At 43.4% G+C, this 16835-nt stretch overlaps 1 protein-coding gene across 2 annotated transcripts in view; it reads left to right on the top strand.

Annotated features, from left to right (window-relative positions):
- The window catches only part of LOC132831508 (synaptotagmin-1-like), a 151428-nt gene extending 137164 nt beyond the window's left edge, over positions 1–14264 (top strand). For both annotated transcript variants that reach the window (XM_060849698.1, XM_060849697.1), the window contains exons 8-9: positions 10499–10632; positions 13531–14264. In XM_060849698.1, the coding sequence (XP_060705681.1) occupies positions 10499–10632; positions 13531–13740 (344 nt within the window). In that variant the 3' untranslated portion in view covers positions 13741–14264. The remainder of the gene's footprint in view (positions 1–10498; positions 10633–13530) is intronic.
- Positions 14265–16835: the final 2571 nt, after the last annotated feature.

Here is a 16835-nt window from a genome sequence, read left to right on the forward strand (position 1 = left end):
CCTCAGGCGACTGACTGTGTGGAGTTTGCACATTCTCCCTGTGTCTGCGTGGGTTTCCTCCGGGTGCTCCGGTTTCCTCCCACAGTCCAAAGGTGTGCGGGTCAGGTGAATTGGCCATGCTAAATTGCCCGTAGTGTAAGGTAAGGGCTATGTGTAGGGGTATGGGTGGGTTGCGCTTCGGCGGTTCGGTGTGGACTTGTTGGGCCGAAGGGCCTGTTTCCACACTGTAAGTAATCTATATCAACCCCTCTTAAACATCAGCTCCCTCCACCATCATCAAGGTGGAGAAATCAGAAAGCAGCACTTACCCCACCCCATGTACTCCACCTCCAAAGGGGTGCATGGGAACATCATCATCCCACACACCCAAACTGGACAAATATCTTTGCTCCTCCACCATCATTTGGCAAAAATCCTGGAACTTACTGCTGAAGAGTATGGACTGTTCTGCAGCAGGACCTCGATAGTTTGGGAAGTGCGCCGAGAAATGGCAAAAGGAGTTTAATATAGATAAGTGTGAGGTCTTGCATTTTGGAAAGTCAAATAAAGGTAGGAGTTTCTTGGTGAATGGTAGGGTCTCACGGAGTATAGGGGAACTGAAGGCTTGGAGTTCAGGTGTGTAGTTTTCTGAAAGTGCAGTCACAGGGAGACAGGGCAGGGAAGAACGCTTTTGGCAGACTGGCCTCCCATCAGTTAGAGCATTGATTGTAAAAGTTGGGAAGTTAAATTGTAGTTGTACAGAACATTGGTGAAGCTGCACTTGGAGTATTGTGTTCAATTTTGGTCACCTTATTATAGGAAGGATGTTTTTAAACTGGAGAGAGTGCAGAAGAAATTCACAAGAATGTTACCAGGACTTAATGGTCTGAGTTATAGGGAGAGGTTGGGCAAGGTAGGAATTTTGTTTTAGAGCAAAGAGGTTGAGGAGGAATCTTATGGAAGTGTATAATATCATGAGAGGCAGGGATAGGGTGAATGCACTCAGTCTTTTTCCCAGGGTTGGGGAATCGAGGACTAGAGGGCATCAGTTTAAGGGTCAAGGGGAAAGAATAAAAGAGAACCTGAAGGGCAACGTTTTTACATCCAGGGAAATGGAGTTGATGGACATTTTGGTCAGCATGGACCGGCTTGGGCCCAAGAGCCTGTCTCCATGCTGTAGGACTCTATGTGTCTATGACTACATGACTCAACCAGGACATGGGTTTGAACATGAGTTTGAGAAGGTGGCTCACCACCATCTGTGAAAGGCAATGATGAATGTATAGTAAATACCAACCTTATCAGCAAGGCCTACAGTATATATTTTTTTTTAAAATGCTTACTTCCTTTCAATTTCTCTTGTTCCCCACAGCTCTCTCCTCATCGTTCTGGCTTTATCCTATTTCCTTACCCATTTGACCCATCAGTCTCACCTTCAGCAGTCACTGTCTTTCTCTTTCTGTTTGTCTTCATTCTTCATATTCAGGATTTATGATGAGTCATTTCTCACGAGTCAGTATATGTTTGCAGAATATATTTTAGTCGTATGTGCACATCCCTCAGAAGACATGTAAACCTCATCGTCACGGCAGTCCCTTGCAGACAAGGATAACTCAAATAAGTAAACGGCAATGAACCAGTGAGCTCAAGTTAATGGTCAAACATGCTAACCGATTGCACCACATAGACTCAGCTATAGTCTAGCTGATATATAAGTACACATCAATATATTTTCCAATATATAATGGAGCTATAGTTTAAATCCATTCAGAAAAAAAATACATATGGCAGTAACCGAACCAATTTATTTCAAAAGAACTTTAGCCATCTCTATGTTAGGAGACTGATGAAGACATCAAGAGATTAAATTCACACCAGGGATGGTGTTTTGTGCAACTGTTATTGATCGTATATGGGGGAATGGGTAAGTTGGAGGATAGAGAGTGGGAAGGCATCCTGGAGTTTAATTTCCTTCAATTTGTGCCAGGTTTCCTTGGTTCTTGAACTGTGTCCGACCCCTTTGGTCCAAAAATAATGCAGTGAAAGTTCAGCTCAATGCCATTATAAAGTAATTTACTCAGCTTGCAAAACTCCATCTCCAGGGTGAATAAATGTAAGTGTACCTTGGGGTCTGAGATTCAACAGAGACCATAAGGTAAAGCCGTCTGAATTGAATTCAATCTTCTTATATGTGTGGTCTCATTCACATGTGTGATTCCTAATTGTATTTAGATTATTAATGCAGCTGTAATCTGGGTGAAAGTTGCCATAAGTCAGGTACTGGTTTGATTGGGATCATGTCCTGATAGACTGCTTCCTTAAACGATCTGTCGGAACGTGTGAATGAGATTCCTTATCATGTATTGTGAAAAGAACTGCGAATTATTTATTAATCATAGGAAATGCACACAGATGCTGGCCGTTTGGCCCCTTCTGACTGTACTTGGGATTCAGATGACACAGGCAAGCCTACATGTACGGCCCATATAACGTGTTCTGCAAGGCTAGTTCACAGATCCAGCTGAAGTCACATCCAGGTCAGATAAGATAGAAGTGATAAATGCTCCTGTTCAAACAAGAACAAGTGAAATGCTTTGCTCAACCTGAGGTTTTAACAGCAATCCAGTACAGAGGATCCCCAGATTGCGAACATTTGACTTAAGGATGTTTGTATGTACGAATGAGATCCCATATCATGATTAATTTTTAAGGATCTGACACACAAATGTTCGTTCATGCTTCCAAGTGGATATTTTATACAGTACTGTATTGTGTTCCAACTTTGTGTACAAATCAACTTAGGAACATACTCAGGAATTGAACCCGTCCCTAACCTGGGGTCCTGTAACGTGACCAGATTATCACTGGTAATTGAGTTTAATTTCACAATTTAGCCAAGATGGAATCACAAGTACTGTGCTGGTTGTCCGATATAGGAACATGTTATTGTGCTAAAGATGATTCAAAAGTGCAAGATATTGGTGGTGTCATTGCTTATAGCAAAGCACCTAAGGTGACTCATTTGAGTGGACAAGTTAGCATGTTTCACATTGACAGAATGAACCTAAGCTTCTGGTAACCTGGAGTTACGTGCTAAAAGAGAAGCTGGATATGATAGATCAGAAATTTACAGAAGTCAAGGCAATAGGAGGATGGTTCCTCTAACAAAGTACAGAGGTGGTAGAAAAAAATTATTGAGGGCAGCGTAACACAAGGAGCAAGGGAGGACTGAAACAATTGGTCATTTTGAAATCAGAATGTTATAAACAAGATAGTGCCAAATGTACAACTGAATCACTTTACTGAAAATATCCAACATCATTCTGAATGTTGTAGGTTTACCAGTTTGTTAATATAGAAGGCATTGGAAAGAAAGGCAGAGGCACTTTAAATGAGAGTACAGATGACAATTCCAGACTGTTGCAGTTTGTGAAATGCAATAAATGCGAAATTGTTCTGATTCCCTTGATATTTGAATATAAAAGCAGGAACAGTCAAACACAATGCTACCCCGGATCATGTACAAGGTGCTCTATTTAGACTCGACCCACTTAATCACCAAAGTGGAAGTCTGGTATAAATGTTTCCAATTCCCAAACTTAATGAGGCATCCCTCCAGGATGACAATCCATCAGTAAATATTTGATACTCAATTCCAGCACGCCATTTTCCACAGATGCCATTTGCTTAGCCAGTAAAACCGAAGGCTCATCTGTTTTTTTGGATGAGTTGAAATATCATTCTTGTCAATACAACAACAACTTGTGCTGGTACAATGGCACTAACAAAAGAAACTGTTTCCAAGGCATTTTGACATGGAAGATAACTGGCGTCAAATGACTGTAGGGAAGAGATTATCATAAGCACAGTTGAGAAGCTGTGATTTGCAGAAGCTTTGAAAGACAGGAGCAACACAGTTACAGGATGGTGAAATTTAAGAAAGGAACTCCAGCAAATTGTTCAAGATAAGTTGAGGGACAGCTGTGTACAGGCATAACTCTAGGTTATGTAAGTGTATGGAAGCAGTTCAGAGGACACTTACCAGACTAATACCTGGAATGAGTGGATTGCCTCATAAGGAAAGGTTGGACAACTTCTATCTACTGGCATTCAGATGAATAAGAGGGAACTCAACTGAAATATGCAAGAACCTGAGGAATCTTGACAAGGTGGATGTGGAGAGGCTGTTTCTTTTTATAGGACAATCATGAACCAGAGGTCACAGTTTAAAGACCAGAGGTCAGCCATTTAAAACAGAGAGGAAGCAAGGCTTTTTTTTCCTCTCTCAGGTTTAGATTAGATTACTTACAGTTTTGAAACAGGCCCTTCGGCCCAACAAGTCCACACCGACCCGCCACCCACCCATACATTTACCCCTTACCTAACACTACGGGCAATTTAGCATGGCCACTTCACCTGACCCGCACATCTTTGGACTGTGGGAGGAAACCGGAGCACCCGGAGGAAACCCACACAGACATGGGGAGAACGTGCAAACTCCACACAGTCAGTCGCCTGAGTCGGGAATTGAACCCGGGTCTCAGGCGCTGTGAGGCAGCAGTGCTAACCACTGTGCCACCGTGCTGTCCAGGTTCATGAGCTTTTGGAACTCTCTTCTGAAGAGGCATGAAAGCAGAGTATTTTTTAAGGCAGAGTGTGGATTCTTGGTCAGTGAGGGAGGGAAAACAGGTCTGGGGGAATGTGGTTACAATTGGATTAACCATGACCTTACTGAGTAATGAATCAAGCTCAAATCGCCTCCTCCTGCCCTTGAGTAGAGAATGCTATAGCTGTCAAAGTTGACCAAAACCTGGGTGCTGAGTGTCCATTCTCCTTTACCGAGTGCTCGTTTGCCTGCTAACACAGCTATTGCTGGCTCACTGCTCTTTATTTGCTTCATTTCATTTGGAAAAGCATCTCGTGCTTAAAAGCAGTCAGCATGACTTTGTGAGGTTCCAGGTCATGCCTCACAAATCTTATTCAATTCTTTGAGGGGACAGGTTGACGAAGATCATGCAAGGATTTAACAAGGCATTTTTTAAGGTCTCCCGTGGTAGGCTCATTCTTAAAGTCAGGAGGTATGGGATACAGGGAGATTTGGCTGTCTAGATTTAGAATCGGTTGGCTGACAGAGGGCAGAGAATGGTTGTAGATGGAAAGCATTCTGCCTGGAAGTCGGTGGTGAGTGGTGTCCCGCAGGACTCTGTCCTTGGGCCTATGCTCTTTGTAGTTTTTATAAAATGACTTGGATGAGAAGGCTGAGGGGTGGGTTAGTAAATTTGCCGATGACACAAAGGTTGGAGGTGTAATTGATAGTATCAAGGGCTGTTGAAGGCTGCAGAGCAACGTAGACAGGATGCAGAGCTGGGCTGAGAAATGGCAAATGGAGTTTAACCTGGATAAATGTGAAGTGATACATTTTGGAAGGTCAAACTTGAATGCTGAATATAGAATTAAAGATAGGATTCTTGGCAGTGTGGAGGAACAGTGGGATCTTGGTCTTCAAGTGCATAGATCCTCCAAAGTTGCCGCCCAAGTGGATAGAGTTATTAAGAAAGCATTTGATGTTTTGGCTTTCATTAACAGGGGAGTTGAGTTTAAGAGCGGTGAGGTTTTGCTGCAACTCTACAAAACCCTGATGAGACCACACTTGGAATATTGTGTCCAGTTCTGGTCACCCTATTATAGGAAAGATGTGGAGGCTTTGGACAGGGTGCAAAGAAGTTTACCAGGATGCTACCTGGACTGGAGGGATTGTCTTATGAAGAGAGGTTGACTTGGTGGCACGGTGGCCCAGTGGTTAGCACTGCTGCCACACAGACCAGGCACCTGGGTTCCATTCCCACATCAGGCCTTTGTCGGTGTGGAGTTTGCACATTCTCCCCGTGTCTGCATGGGGTTCCTCTGGGTGCTCTGGTTTCCTCACACAGTTCAACGATGTGCAGATCAGTGAATTAGCTAAATTGCCCATAGTGTGTGGGGTAGGTGCATTAGTCAGGGGTCAATGTAGGGGAATGGATCTGGGAGGGTTGCTCTTCAGAGGATTGCTATGGACTTGTTGGGCCAAATAGCCTGTTTCCACACTGTGGGGAATCTAATCTAAGCTCATACTGTTCTCTCTGGAGAGAAGGAGAACGAGAGGTGACCTGACTGAAATGTACAAGGAAATGAGAGGCATGAATAGAGATGATAGCCAGAGACTTTTCCCCAGGGCAGGATTGACTACTACAAGGGGTCATAATTTTAAGATGTTACGTGGAAGGTATAGAAGAGACGTCAGAAGTAGGTTCTTTACACAAAGAGGAAAAAGTGAGGACTGCAGATGCTGGAGATCAGAGCTGAACACGTGTTGCTGGAAAAGCGCAGCAGGTCAGGCAGCATCCAAGGAGCAGGAGAGTCGACATTTCGGGCATAAGCCCTTCTTCAGGAAAGGGCTCATGCCCGAAACGTCGACTCTCCTGCTCCTTGGATGTTGCCTGACTTGCTGCGCTTTTCAAGCAACAGATTTTCAGCTCTTTACACAAAGAGTTGTGAATGCATGGAATACGTTGCCAGCGATGGTGGTGGAAGCAGAGTCATTAGGTATATTTAAGTGACTGTTGGTCATGCACATGGACAGCAGTGAATTGAGGGGTGCATAGGCTAGGTTATTTTATTTTAGATTAGGATTAATTCTCGGCACAATATCGTGGGCCGAAGGGCATGTTCTGGGCTGTATTTTTTTATGGAGAAAGTGAGGTCTGCAGATGCTGGAGATCAGAGCTGAAAATGTGTTGCTGGAAAAGCGCAGCAGGTCAGGCAGCATCCAAGGAACAGGAAATTCGACGTTTTGGGCATAAGCCCTTCATCAGCAATTCCTGATGAAGGGTTTATGCCCAAAACGTCAAATTTCCTGTTCCTTGGATGCTGCCTGACCTGCTGCGCTTTTCCAGCAACACATTTTCAGCTCTGTACTTTTTTATATTCTATGTTCAGCTGGTAACCTCTCCATCTCTTTGAAAATTTAAATCCTAATTTCTTGACAAGCTGCTAGCAAGTTTTAAACATCTCAAACACAGATACTGGATTAGTTAGGATTATACTCACTGGAGTTGAGAAGAATGATGGGGTCTTCTTATGGAGATCCATACATCTCTAATAGGATAGACTGGGTAAATGGAGGAAGGATGTTCTGAATGACCAGGGAGCCCGGAACCAGGGTGTAGGGGTATGGATACGGGATAGGCCATTTACACCTGAGATGATGAAGATGTTCTTCTTGCAGAGAGCGGTGAGTTTGTGGAGTTCTCTACCATAGATTGAGACCAAAATGTTGAATTTTTTTCAAGTAGGAGTTGGATACAACTCTTGAGGCTAAAGTGACCTAAGGGATGGGCAGAAAGCAGGAATAGAATATTGAGTTGGATGATTAACCATGATCATATCAAATGGTGGAGCAGGCTCAAAGGGCCGAATGGCCTACTGCTGCTCCTATTTTCCTATACTCGGTGTTTCAAAACATTTTCAAGTAACATCAACTGAGAGGAGAGTGGGATTCCTTTTCCACTATCTCCCCAACCTCTTTCTGCACTCATGCAATTTAACATGTCCCAATCACTGCCCTCAGCTCTAACCCAATCTCATCCTCAATTCACCCCGAACCCATCCTCAACCACATCCCAAATCTGCCTTCAACCCACCCCTATCCCATCCTCAATCCCACTCCATCCCATCCTCAACCCCACTCCAATCCCATCCTCAGCCCCACCCTAATCTGCCCTCAACCCTATCTCTATCCTGTCCTCAACCCCACTTCATCCTCTCCTCAACCCTACCCCTATCCTCTCCTCAACCCCTCCTCAACCCTACCCCTATCCTCTCCTCAACCCCTCCTCAACCCTATCTCTATCCTGTCCTCAACCCCACTTCATCCTCTCCTCAACCCTACCCCTATCCTCTCCTCAACCCCACCTCATCCTCTCCTCAACCCTACCCCTATCCTCTCCTCAACCCCACCTCATCCTCTCCTCAACCCTACCCCTATCCTCTCCTCAACCCCACTTCATCCTCTCCTCAACCCTACCTCTATCCTGTCCTCAACCCCACCCCAATTGCCCTCAACTTCTCCCAAATCCCATCCTCAACCTCACGTCAGTCATATCCTCTAGCCTACCCCAATCCCACCCTCAACCCACAACAATCCCATCCTCAGCCCCATCCCAATGCCATCTCCAAACTTCAATCCCCTCTGTGCCTAACCTCAAAGGGGCCATGAGTATTCGGTTCGAGTTTTTAATCCAGAGTTTTGGAGCACAGGGACCGTTGGAATTGGGAAAGGACCTGGAAGGTGGGTGAACTGTGCTTTATTAGTGTCAGGGTCCACATTGTGTATTTGTGATTGAGTTGGAGCTTCTCCAAAATACCATTGAGAGGGCTAACAAGAAGGGAGCAAGAGAAGCCGAGTAACAGCAGGCTATGAATTAGAGGCAGATCTTCAACTAACCTTTATTCTGTCCCCTCGCTGCTCTAACTCTCTCAGAGTCAAAAAAGCAATGGAGTTAATGTACAAAAACTATTTTAAGCCCCTTTTGTTCATACTACCTAAGAAGACCTATTAGACCTCATCCAGCTTTCGTTCTTGACATATCCTTATGGTTTATAGCATTTCAGATGTCTTTCCAAGAGTGTTTGAGTACATTGAAACTTTCAGCCTCCCATTATCTTTCAGACAGAGTTTCAAACCCCATCACTCTGCAACTGAAAAGAAATTCACCCGAATCCTTCTGCCAATCTCTTTAACTCTATGTCCTCCTAATTTCAAATCTTTCTGTTAAGGAAACATGGTTCTGTCTATCCATTCTATGTCGGCCCCATATAATGGTATAAACAGCTTTTAAAACTTCTCTCAATTTCGTCTGTCTAAATGAAGCAACTTCACCCTAACCAATCTCTCTTTACTAAAATTTTCCAGTCCCCTTACTGACCTCTCCGCCCCCACCCCACTCCGGCCTATCACCCTCACCTTGACCTCCTTCCACCTATCCCACCTCCATCGCCCCTCCCCCAAGTCCCTCCTCCCTACCTTTTATCTTAGCCTGCTTGGCTACTCTCTCTCATTCCTGATGAAGGGCTTATGCTCGAAACGTCGAATTCCCTATCCCTGAGATGCTGCCTGACCTGCTGTGCTTTAACCAGCAACACATTTTCAGCTGTGATCTCCAGCATCTGCAGACCTCATTTTTTACAGTCCCAACAACAACCTCATAAATCTCCTCTATACCACGAAACAAATAAGTTCCATTTGATGCTAGCTCTAAAGGTTTCTCTTGAAAGCCAATTGGGCTTGCAAATTCTGAAGGTCAGACATAGCCACACCATAAACTTTGACCTGATTGCAATGCAATGTTTCTGAGTGAAGTAGCTTTGTTTATTCTCAGTACATTTATTACGAAGCAGGCACCAGTATAAAATTACAGTAAACTCCGGAATGGCCTAATGACCAGGTGGGATAGCTAAAGGCATGCTTTGCTTATGAACACCTGCAACCCAACAAGAGTCACAAAAACTGAAATTGCTGGGAAAACTCAGCAAGTCAGGCAGCATCTACGGAGAGAAAATAAAGTTAAAGTTTTGGGTCCAGTGACCCTTCTTCAGAACTGATTGTAGCTGGGAAAAGGTTGGTGTAAATGCTGAATTGGAGGGAGGGTGGAGTAAACGATAGGTGGAGATGAAGCTCAGAGAGAGAGAGAGAGAGAGAGAGAGAGATAATAAAGACAAAGGAATGGATAAAGCTCAGACTGGGAAAATCACTAGCTGCTAATTGAGACTGTTAGTGGCTTGTTTTAAACTCATTCACAGGATGAGGGTGTTGCTAGCTAGGTCATCATTTATTGCCCATAGGGCAGTTAAGAGTCAGTAGCATTGCTGTGGGTGTCTGGAGTCACATATAGGCCACACCAGGTAAGGATGGCAGTTTCCTTCCCTATAGGGCATTAGTGAACCAGATGGGATTTCCCCCCAACAATTGGCAGCAGAGTAATGATCTCTTAGACTCTTAATTCCAGATTTCAATTTACTTCAAATTCCACTATCTGCCGAGACAGGATTTGAACCCAGGTCCCCAGAGTGTTACTTAGGTGTCTGTATTAACTATCCAACAATAGTGCCACTAGGTCATCACCTTCTTGCTGACAATGGGATGGTTGTGGTAGCAGTCCATATGATGACGAAGCCTGGTATGTGGGGTGGGGGGGTAAGGATATGGAAGAAAGTGCTCAGGCCCTAAAATTATTGAACTCAATGCTGAGTCCCGAAGTTTGCAGAGTCACCGAGAGGAAAATGAAATGCTGTTCTTCTAGTTTGCACTGAGCTTCACTGGAGCACTACAGCAAGCCCGAGACAGAGACATTGGCCAGGGAACATGGCGGTGTGTTCAAATGGCAGGAAGCCACTAAAAGAGTTCAATACTCATTAAGAGATTTGTATTAAGCTTTTGAGTCACCTTCTACCTAACTTGGCAGTCATTCCATGTCTACCCTAGATCCATATGTGAAGATCCACCTCATGCAGAACGGCAAGAGACTGAAGAAAAAGAAGACCACCATTAAAAAGAACACTTTGAATCCATACTACAACGAATCGTTCAGCTTTGAAGTACCCTTTGAACAGATTCAGGTACGGTCAGGCATTTTATATTCAACTGCGAAAACCCCATCAGGTTTTAGTTGCACATTTCTGCCAACAGAGTACCAACTGAATATTGGAAGACAGATTTGAAAATATCTGACAAATACAGTATTTCTGGAACAGCCTTGAAATGAAGCTTGCAGCTCTGAATCTTACCATGTGTAAAATCAGTTCTTCGAATCCTGTGTTTTCACCTTTCATTTTTCTGAGTTTCCATGGTAACTCCTGAGGTCAACAATCCATTCCTATAATCTTTTATTTACTAGCATTTTTGATGTCGACACATTTTTGAAATTCTGGGACAGTCTCTTTGTTGTGCAGGCTGTGGTATTTCTGTGGGTCACTCTCAATTCTGACTGTTATTTCTAAGCAAGAGCTCCTGAGAAGCCAGTAAACCCTAACAACCTGACCCTGTTTTGTTAATTTTATTTTGAGCTGCATTTTGTCCTCGCAGGTTCCAAAGCTCCTGTATCCTTATGTCTGCCTACGTTTGTAACACAAATATCTACAAGCTGCTGGATTGCAGCTCCTTTGTATTGAGGCACTCAGTGGTAAAGACTTTCCATTGATCTTTATCTTTTATGCTGTCAGAAAAAATTCGCATTTCTGTCATGCGTTCACATTCTTCTGCATTTTTACATGAATGCCTAAGTATTTTTATTAATTCATGGATGTGGATGCTTTGGAGTGGGTGCAGAAGAGGTTTACCAGGATGCTGCCTGGATCAGAGCATATGAGCTCTAAGGAGAGGCTAGAAAATCTTGCTTCGTTTTCTCTGGAGCCACGGAGTCTAAGTGGAGACTTACTGTTATATAGTTTTGCCACAACTCCTACCTGGTTGAATAAATCAGGAATTTACTGTTACATGGTAAGTTGCTGAATAAAAGACAATTCTATTAATAAGATCATAAGACACAGGAGCAGAAGAAGGCTGTCCAATCCATTGAGTCTGCTCTGCCATTCAGTGAGGTCATGGCTGATCTGATAATCCTCAACTCCACTTTCTTGCCATTTCCCCATAACTCTTGATTCCCTTACTAATTATAAGTCTGTCTATCCCAGCCTTGATTATACTTAAAGACCCAGCTTCAACAACCCTCTGTGGCAAAGTATTCCACAGATTCACTCCCCTCTGAAAGATGAAATTTTTCCTGATCTCAGTCTTAAGTGGGTGACTCCCTATTCTGAGATGATGCCCTTTGGTCCTGGATTCTCCGACAAGGGGAAATAACTTTTCCACACAGAATCACAGAGATATACAGTATAGAAACAGACCCTTTGGTCCAAATCGTCCATGCTGACCAGATATCCTAAATTAATCAAGTCCCATTTGCCAGCATTTGGCCCATATCCCTCTAAGTCCTTCTTATTCTTGTACCCACCCAGATGTCTTTTAAATGCTGTATTTGTACCAGCCTACACCACCTCCTCTGGCAGCTCATTCTATACACACACCAAAACTCTGTGTAAAAAATTTGCCCCTTAGGTCCCTTTTAAATCTTTCCCCTCTCACCTTAAACCTATGCCTTCTAGTTTTGGACACCCCTGCCCTGGGAAAAAGGTCTGGACTATTCATTTTATCCACAGCCCTCATGATTTTATAAACCTCTATAAGGTCACCCATCAACCTCTGACACTCCAGGGAAAATAGCCCCAACCTATTCAGCCTCTCCTTATAGCTCAGACACCCCAAACCTGGTAACATCCTTATAAATGTTTTCTGAATTGTTTTAAGTTTCACAACATCCTTCCGGTAGCAGAGAGGCCTGAACTGAACACAGTATTCCAAAAGAGGCCTAACCAATGTCCTGTACAGCCACAATATGACCTTCCAACCCCTATACTTAGTCAAGTTCTCGAAAAATCTTGTATGTTTCAATAGTGTTACCTCATTCTTTGAAACTCCAATGAATACAGGTCCAACCTGCTGAACCTCTTCTCATATAATAGTCCCTTTACACCTGGTATTAGCCTGGTGAACCTTTCCCTGCACTGCCTCTAATGTAGTAAATCAAATGCATGGTGCGTAGCTGTTACCCACCTGTGGAATTCTGCACACTTCCGCACCTATCACCTCAGTTAATACAGCAATCGTGTGTGATGAGTAGCGTTCAGGTAAGCAGTAGCTCTGTTCAATTACGTTATGAGTAATTCCTACCTTGTAGATAGGAATTGTGCACTTGGACAGCATGTATTATTTTCTAGGACTGTTTTAATTCCATACCCATTTGCATTGTTATTTCGTTATCTGACATGTAGCTGAATAAGCAGTAACTCCCCACATTCTCAATATATATCCTAATAGTTAAAGAAGGAACAATACCTGACATGTTAATTCATGAATGAATTTGACAGATCAGTTCATTTTGGGCACAGAATTTACATCATATGTAATGGAACGGTTACCGGGGGGATGCTTTCGAGTAGAAGCCATAGTTCTCTCCTCTATGGCCAGATTCTGGAGATCCAAATGTTGCTTTGGGTGCTTTTTCCACCTACCCTCATTCTACCCCCCCTCCCCTCCCCCCCAATTAAGGTGTTATATTTTGGGGACAAGATTGGAAACCAGGCATATTGATTGCCCTCATGAAGCAGCCCATTATAACAAAGTCCTTGCACATTTGGGACATTTTGATGGGAATAGCCTCCACGATGGACCCAGTAATGTACCACGTTGTTACCTCTGTTGCCTGTTGTGTCAACAAGTACTTGTCATGGTGCTCCAAATAGCCCTGTTTCAGATTTCAATGGGCAGGCACTTCCTCCCACTGAGTATGACCAGCATTCTTGGTTGGGATCCTGCTCTTCCCAGCTAAGTATGGTTGAGGCTCATCTTTGCCAAACCTCCCATCACGATTTTCACTTTCTCGCCCGTTTGTCTTCCAGAAAGTGCAGGTGGTCATTACCGTGCTGGATTATGACAAGCTGGGGAAGAACGAAGCTATTGGCAAGTGTTTTGTGGGATGCAACGCCACCGGCGCTGAACTTCGACACTGGTCCGACATGCTGTCCAACCCTCGAAGGCCTATTGCTCAATGGCACACCCTACAGCCTGAAGAAGAAGTTGACATTGCCCTGGGAATTAAGACGTCGTGATATTGTGCTGAGGCCATTAGGAGTTGTAGTAGTTGACTAAGCTTTGAACAGCCGTTTGTTTTTCTTTGTGGCTATTTGTAAAATATATAACAAACAAGTTGTTGATGAGCCTACACGTGTACTTGTTTCAGGATGTCACAGTATGCTCAGAATAACCTTGAATAAGTCCAGGTGTTTCTCTATTTTACAGGCAGTCTGTGCTCAATGATAATATTCAAGGGACTGTTTTTATCCCAGACCTGATTGTATTGTTATTCCTATTATCTGATTGTGTAGCGTCATGCCTATGTTGTCAGGAAGGAGTTGGAAAGGAAGAGAACCTTGGAGTGAAGGGGGTGGGAGGGGGAAGAAATGATAGCAGAAAAATATATTGAGAGAAAAATAGAAGAAAAAAATAAAAACAATGAAAAGAAGCGCACAAAATGGAATGAAGGAAGGAAGAAACAAAGGGGACGGATTGTACACGTCTTCCGAAAAATGTGATTGCAGACTTCAGTGAACAGGCAGAATTCTATTTTGTGAACAGAAGTATGATCTGTTGAATAAAACTTGAGTTATTGTCCTCATGTTTCTGTAACTGATGGTGGTGTTTGGAACACTGTTTCTTCATGGTATTAATATATTTACACGTTCAGCACATCTACCGACCAACCATCGCTCTGTGACAACAACACACAATTCTGAAGCAACGCCAATATCAACTTGCATTTATATTTATAACATCGCATGAGGCTTCATAAGTGAACAAAATTTGACACCAAACCACACAAGATGACCAAATGTTTGGACAAAGATGTACATTTAATGGAGTGGACTTGATGGGGGGGGGAGCAAGGAAGATTGCTAGAAAGGGTTAGGGAAGGATTTTCAGAGCCTAGAGCCCCATCAGCTGAAGGAATAGCTAAAATAAACAAGTGATGCTCAGAGTTGGAGACATCCAGATATTTTGGAGGGTTGTATGAGGTCACTTGATGCGCAGTGACCCTCAGGTAAAACCAGTCCAAGCTATATCTCTAATAGGAGAGCAGCCTAATGATTCTCTGGGACTATGGTGACTTTACCTTTAGAGGAGAGGGGAATTCAAGATAAAATTGTCAAGTTCTTCTGGAAAATTGGGCTGCTCTCTCATTAGAGAGACAGAGAGAGAGAGAGAGAGATAGGGAGAGAGAGACGTCTGGTGGTGGTTTAACCTAAGGGTCACTCTGCCTCAGACGAGGGGAGAGGTTGAGAAAACTGTTCTTTATGGTAACCTCAGCTGACCCCCACACTGTTAGCATCACTCTGCATTGTAAAACAGCCATCTACCCAATCAATGTATCCACCCCGCACACCGAGATGGAAATTACAAAGATAAGAGATCAGATAGATAGAAACACCTTTACAAGGATAATTTAGGATCAAGAAACAACAAAGAACCATTTCCCTTCTTCTTTTCCATAAGAGCTCAAGAGATCTTTAAATGGAATGTCACAAATGTAATTTGAAATCTCTTCTGATTAATTCAGGAGCACAGGTTGAGAGCACTGCTGGCTGAACAGGAGCTTCAACAGAATGATTGCAAAAAGTTTAAAGTCAGGCGTAGGTTCAGGCTCTATGATTGATAGCTGCACCAAATGGTTGTGTAGCCCATTAAATGTTCAGTAAAAGACTTTAGTGTCTATTAAATGATCAGTAAATTGGAATTACAGATAAAAGACCTGCTGCTGTTGCAGATGTGTCCCTAAAGCCCATGAACGCTGTGGAAAATGGGCATGTGGGTCTGCAGCATAGAGAAAAATAACTAAATTTTTAGATTCATACAGGAGTCCCATCTGGGCCATTCCTAATTCTGAGCCAGCACATTGAGGAAGCGATCCAATTAGTCCAATCGCCCTCCCCTTCCTCTCTGCCCTTAGCCCCGCAATTGTTTCCTGTTTGAGCACTCATTCAACTTACGTTTAGGAGTTAACATTTCATCTGCCTTCACCATCTGTAAAGATAAAATTCTCATCTCACCATTCGCAATTCCCTTTAAATTTTCCTCCAATTGTTTTCTTTTGGACAACCAGTATTCCATTTCAAAACAAAAACAGAAAGTGCTGGAGACACTCAGCAGGTCTGGCAGCAACTGTCGAGAAAGAATCTTGATTTCATTGTTCTGACCTTTGAATATAGGAGTTGGGACGTTATGTTGATGTTGTACAGAATATTGGTGAGGCCTCTTCTGGAGAACTGTGTCCAGTTCTCGTCTCCTAGTTAAAACAAGTATATTATTACGCTGCAGAGGGTTCAGAAGAGATTTACCAGGATGTTGCCAGGAATTGAGTTTTAAGGAGAGGCTGGTTAGTCTGAGACTTTTTCACTGAAGCTTAGGAGGTTGAGAGATTTCAAGACTAGGGGGCATATTTTTAAGGTGAGAGAGCAAAGATTTGAGGGGAAATTTGTTTTAAACAAAGAGTGATTAATGTGTGGAATGAACTTCCAGAGGGAGCAGTGGATGCAGGTACAGTTACATCACTTCAAAGACATTTGGATAAGTTAATGAACAGAAAAGTTTGGGAGGGATATGGGCCAGGAGCAGGCAAGTGAAACTAGTTTAGTTTGGCATTACAGTTGGCATGGACTCGTTGGACCAAAGCATCTGTTTCTGTGCTGAATAACTCTATGACTCTAAGAGTACAGTGACTCTTCTTCAAAACTGAAAATAGCTGAGGAAGGGTTAGAGTGGATGGGGTGGGGTGGAGGGGGGGTGGTGAGGGGCAGTGCAGTGGTGAATAGAGTATTTGGAGAACCTGCCCAGAGAGACACAACAAAAGGGATAGGCAAACGAACAGCTTGCTGATGATTAGCGGAGAGTGTAATGAATGCTAAGTAGTGTGCTAACAAGAAATGTAAAAAATTGAAAATGGGTCAGCTATGCTGGGAGGAACTCAAGTAAGACAAGACCCCAGGGTTTTGGAGGGGTGGGGAGAAAGTAACAAACATGAGTCACAGTCATCGAGTCATAGAGATGTACATCACGGAAACAGACTCTTCGATGCAACTCGCCCATGCTGACGAAATATCCTAAATTAATCTAGTCCCATTTTCAGCATTTGGCCCATATCCCTCTAAAC

The sequence above is a fragment of the Hemiscyllium ocellatum genome, chromosome 33 (genome assembly GCF_020745735.1).
Source record: "Hemiscyllium ocellatum isolate sHemOce1 chromosome 33, sHemOce1.pat.X.cur, whole genome shotgun sequence".
NCBI classification, from domain to species: Eukaryota; Metazoa; Chordata; class Chondrichthyes; order Orectolobiformes; family Hemiscylliidae; genus Hemiscyllium; species Hemiscyllium ocellatum.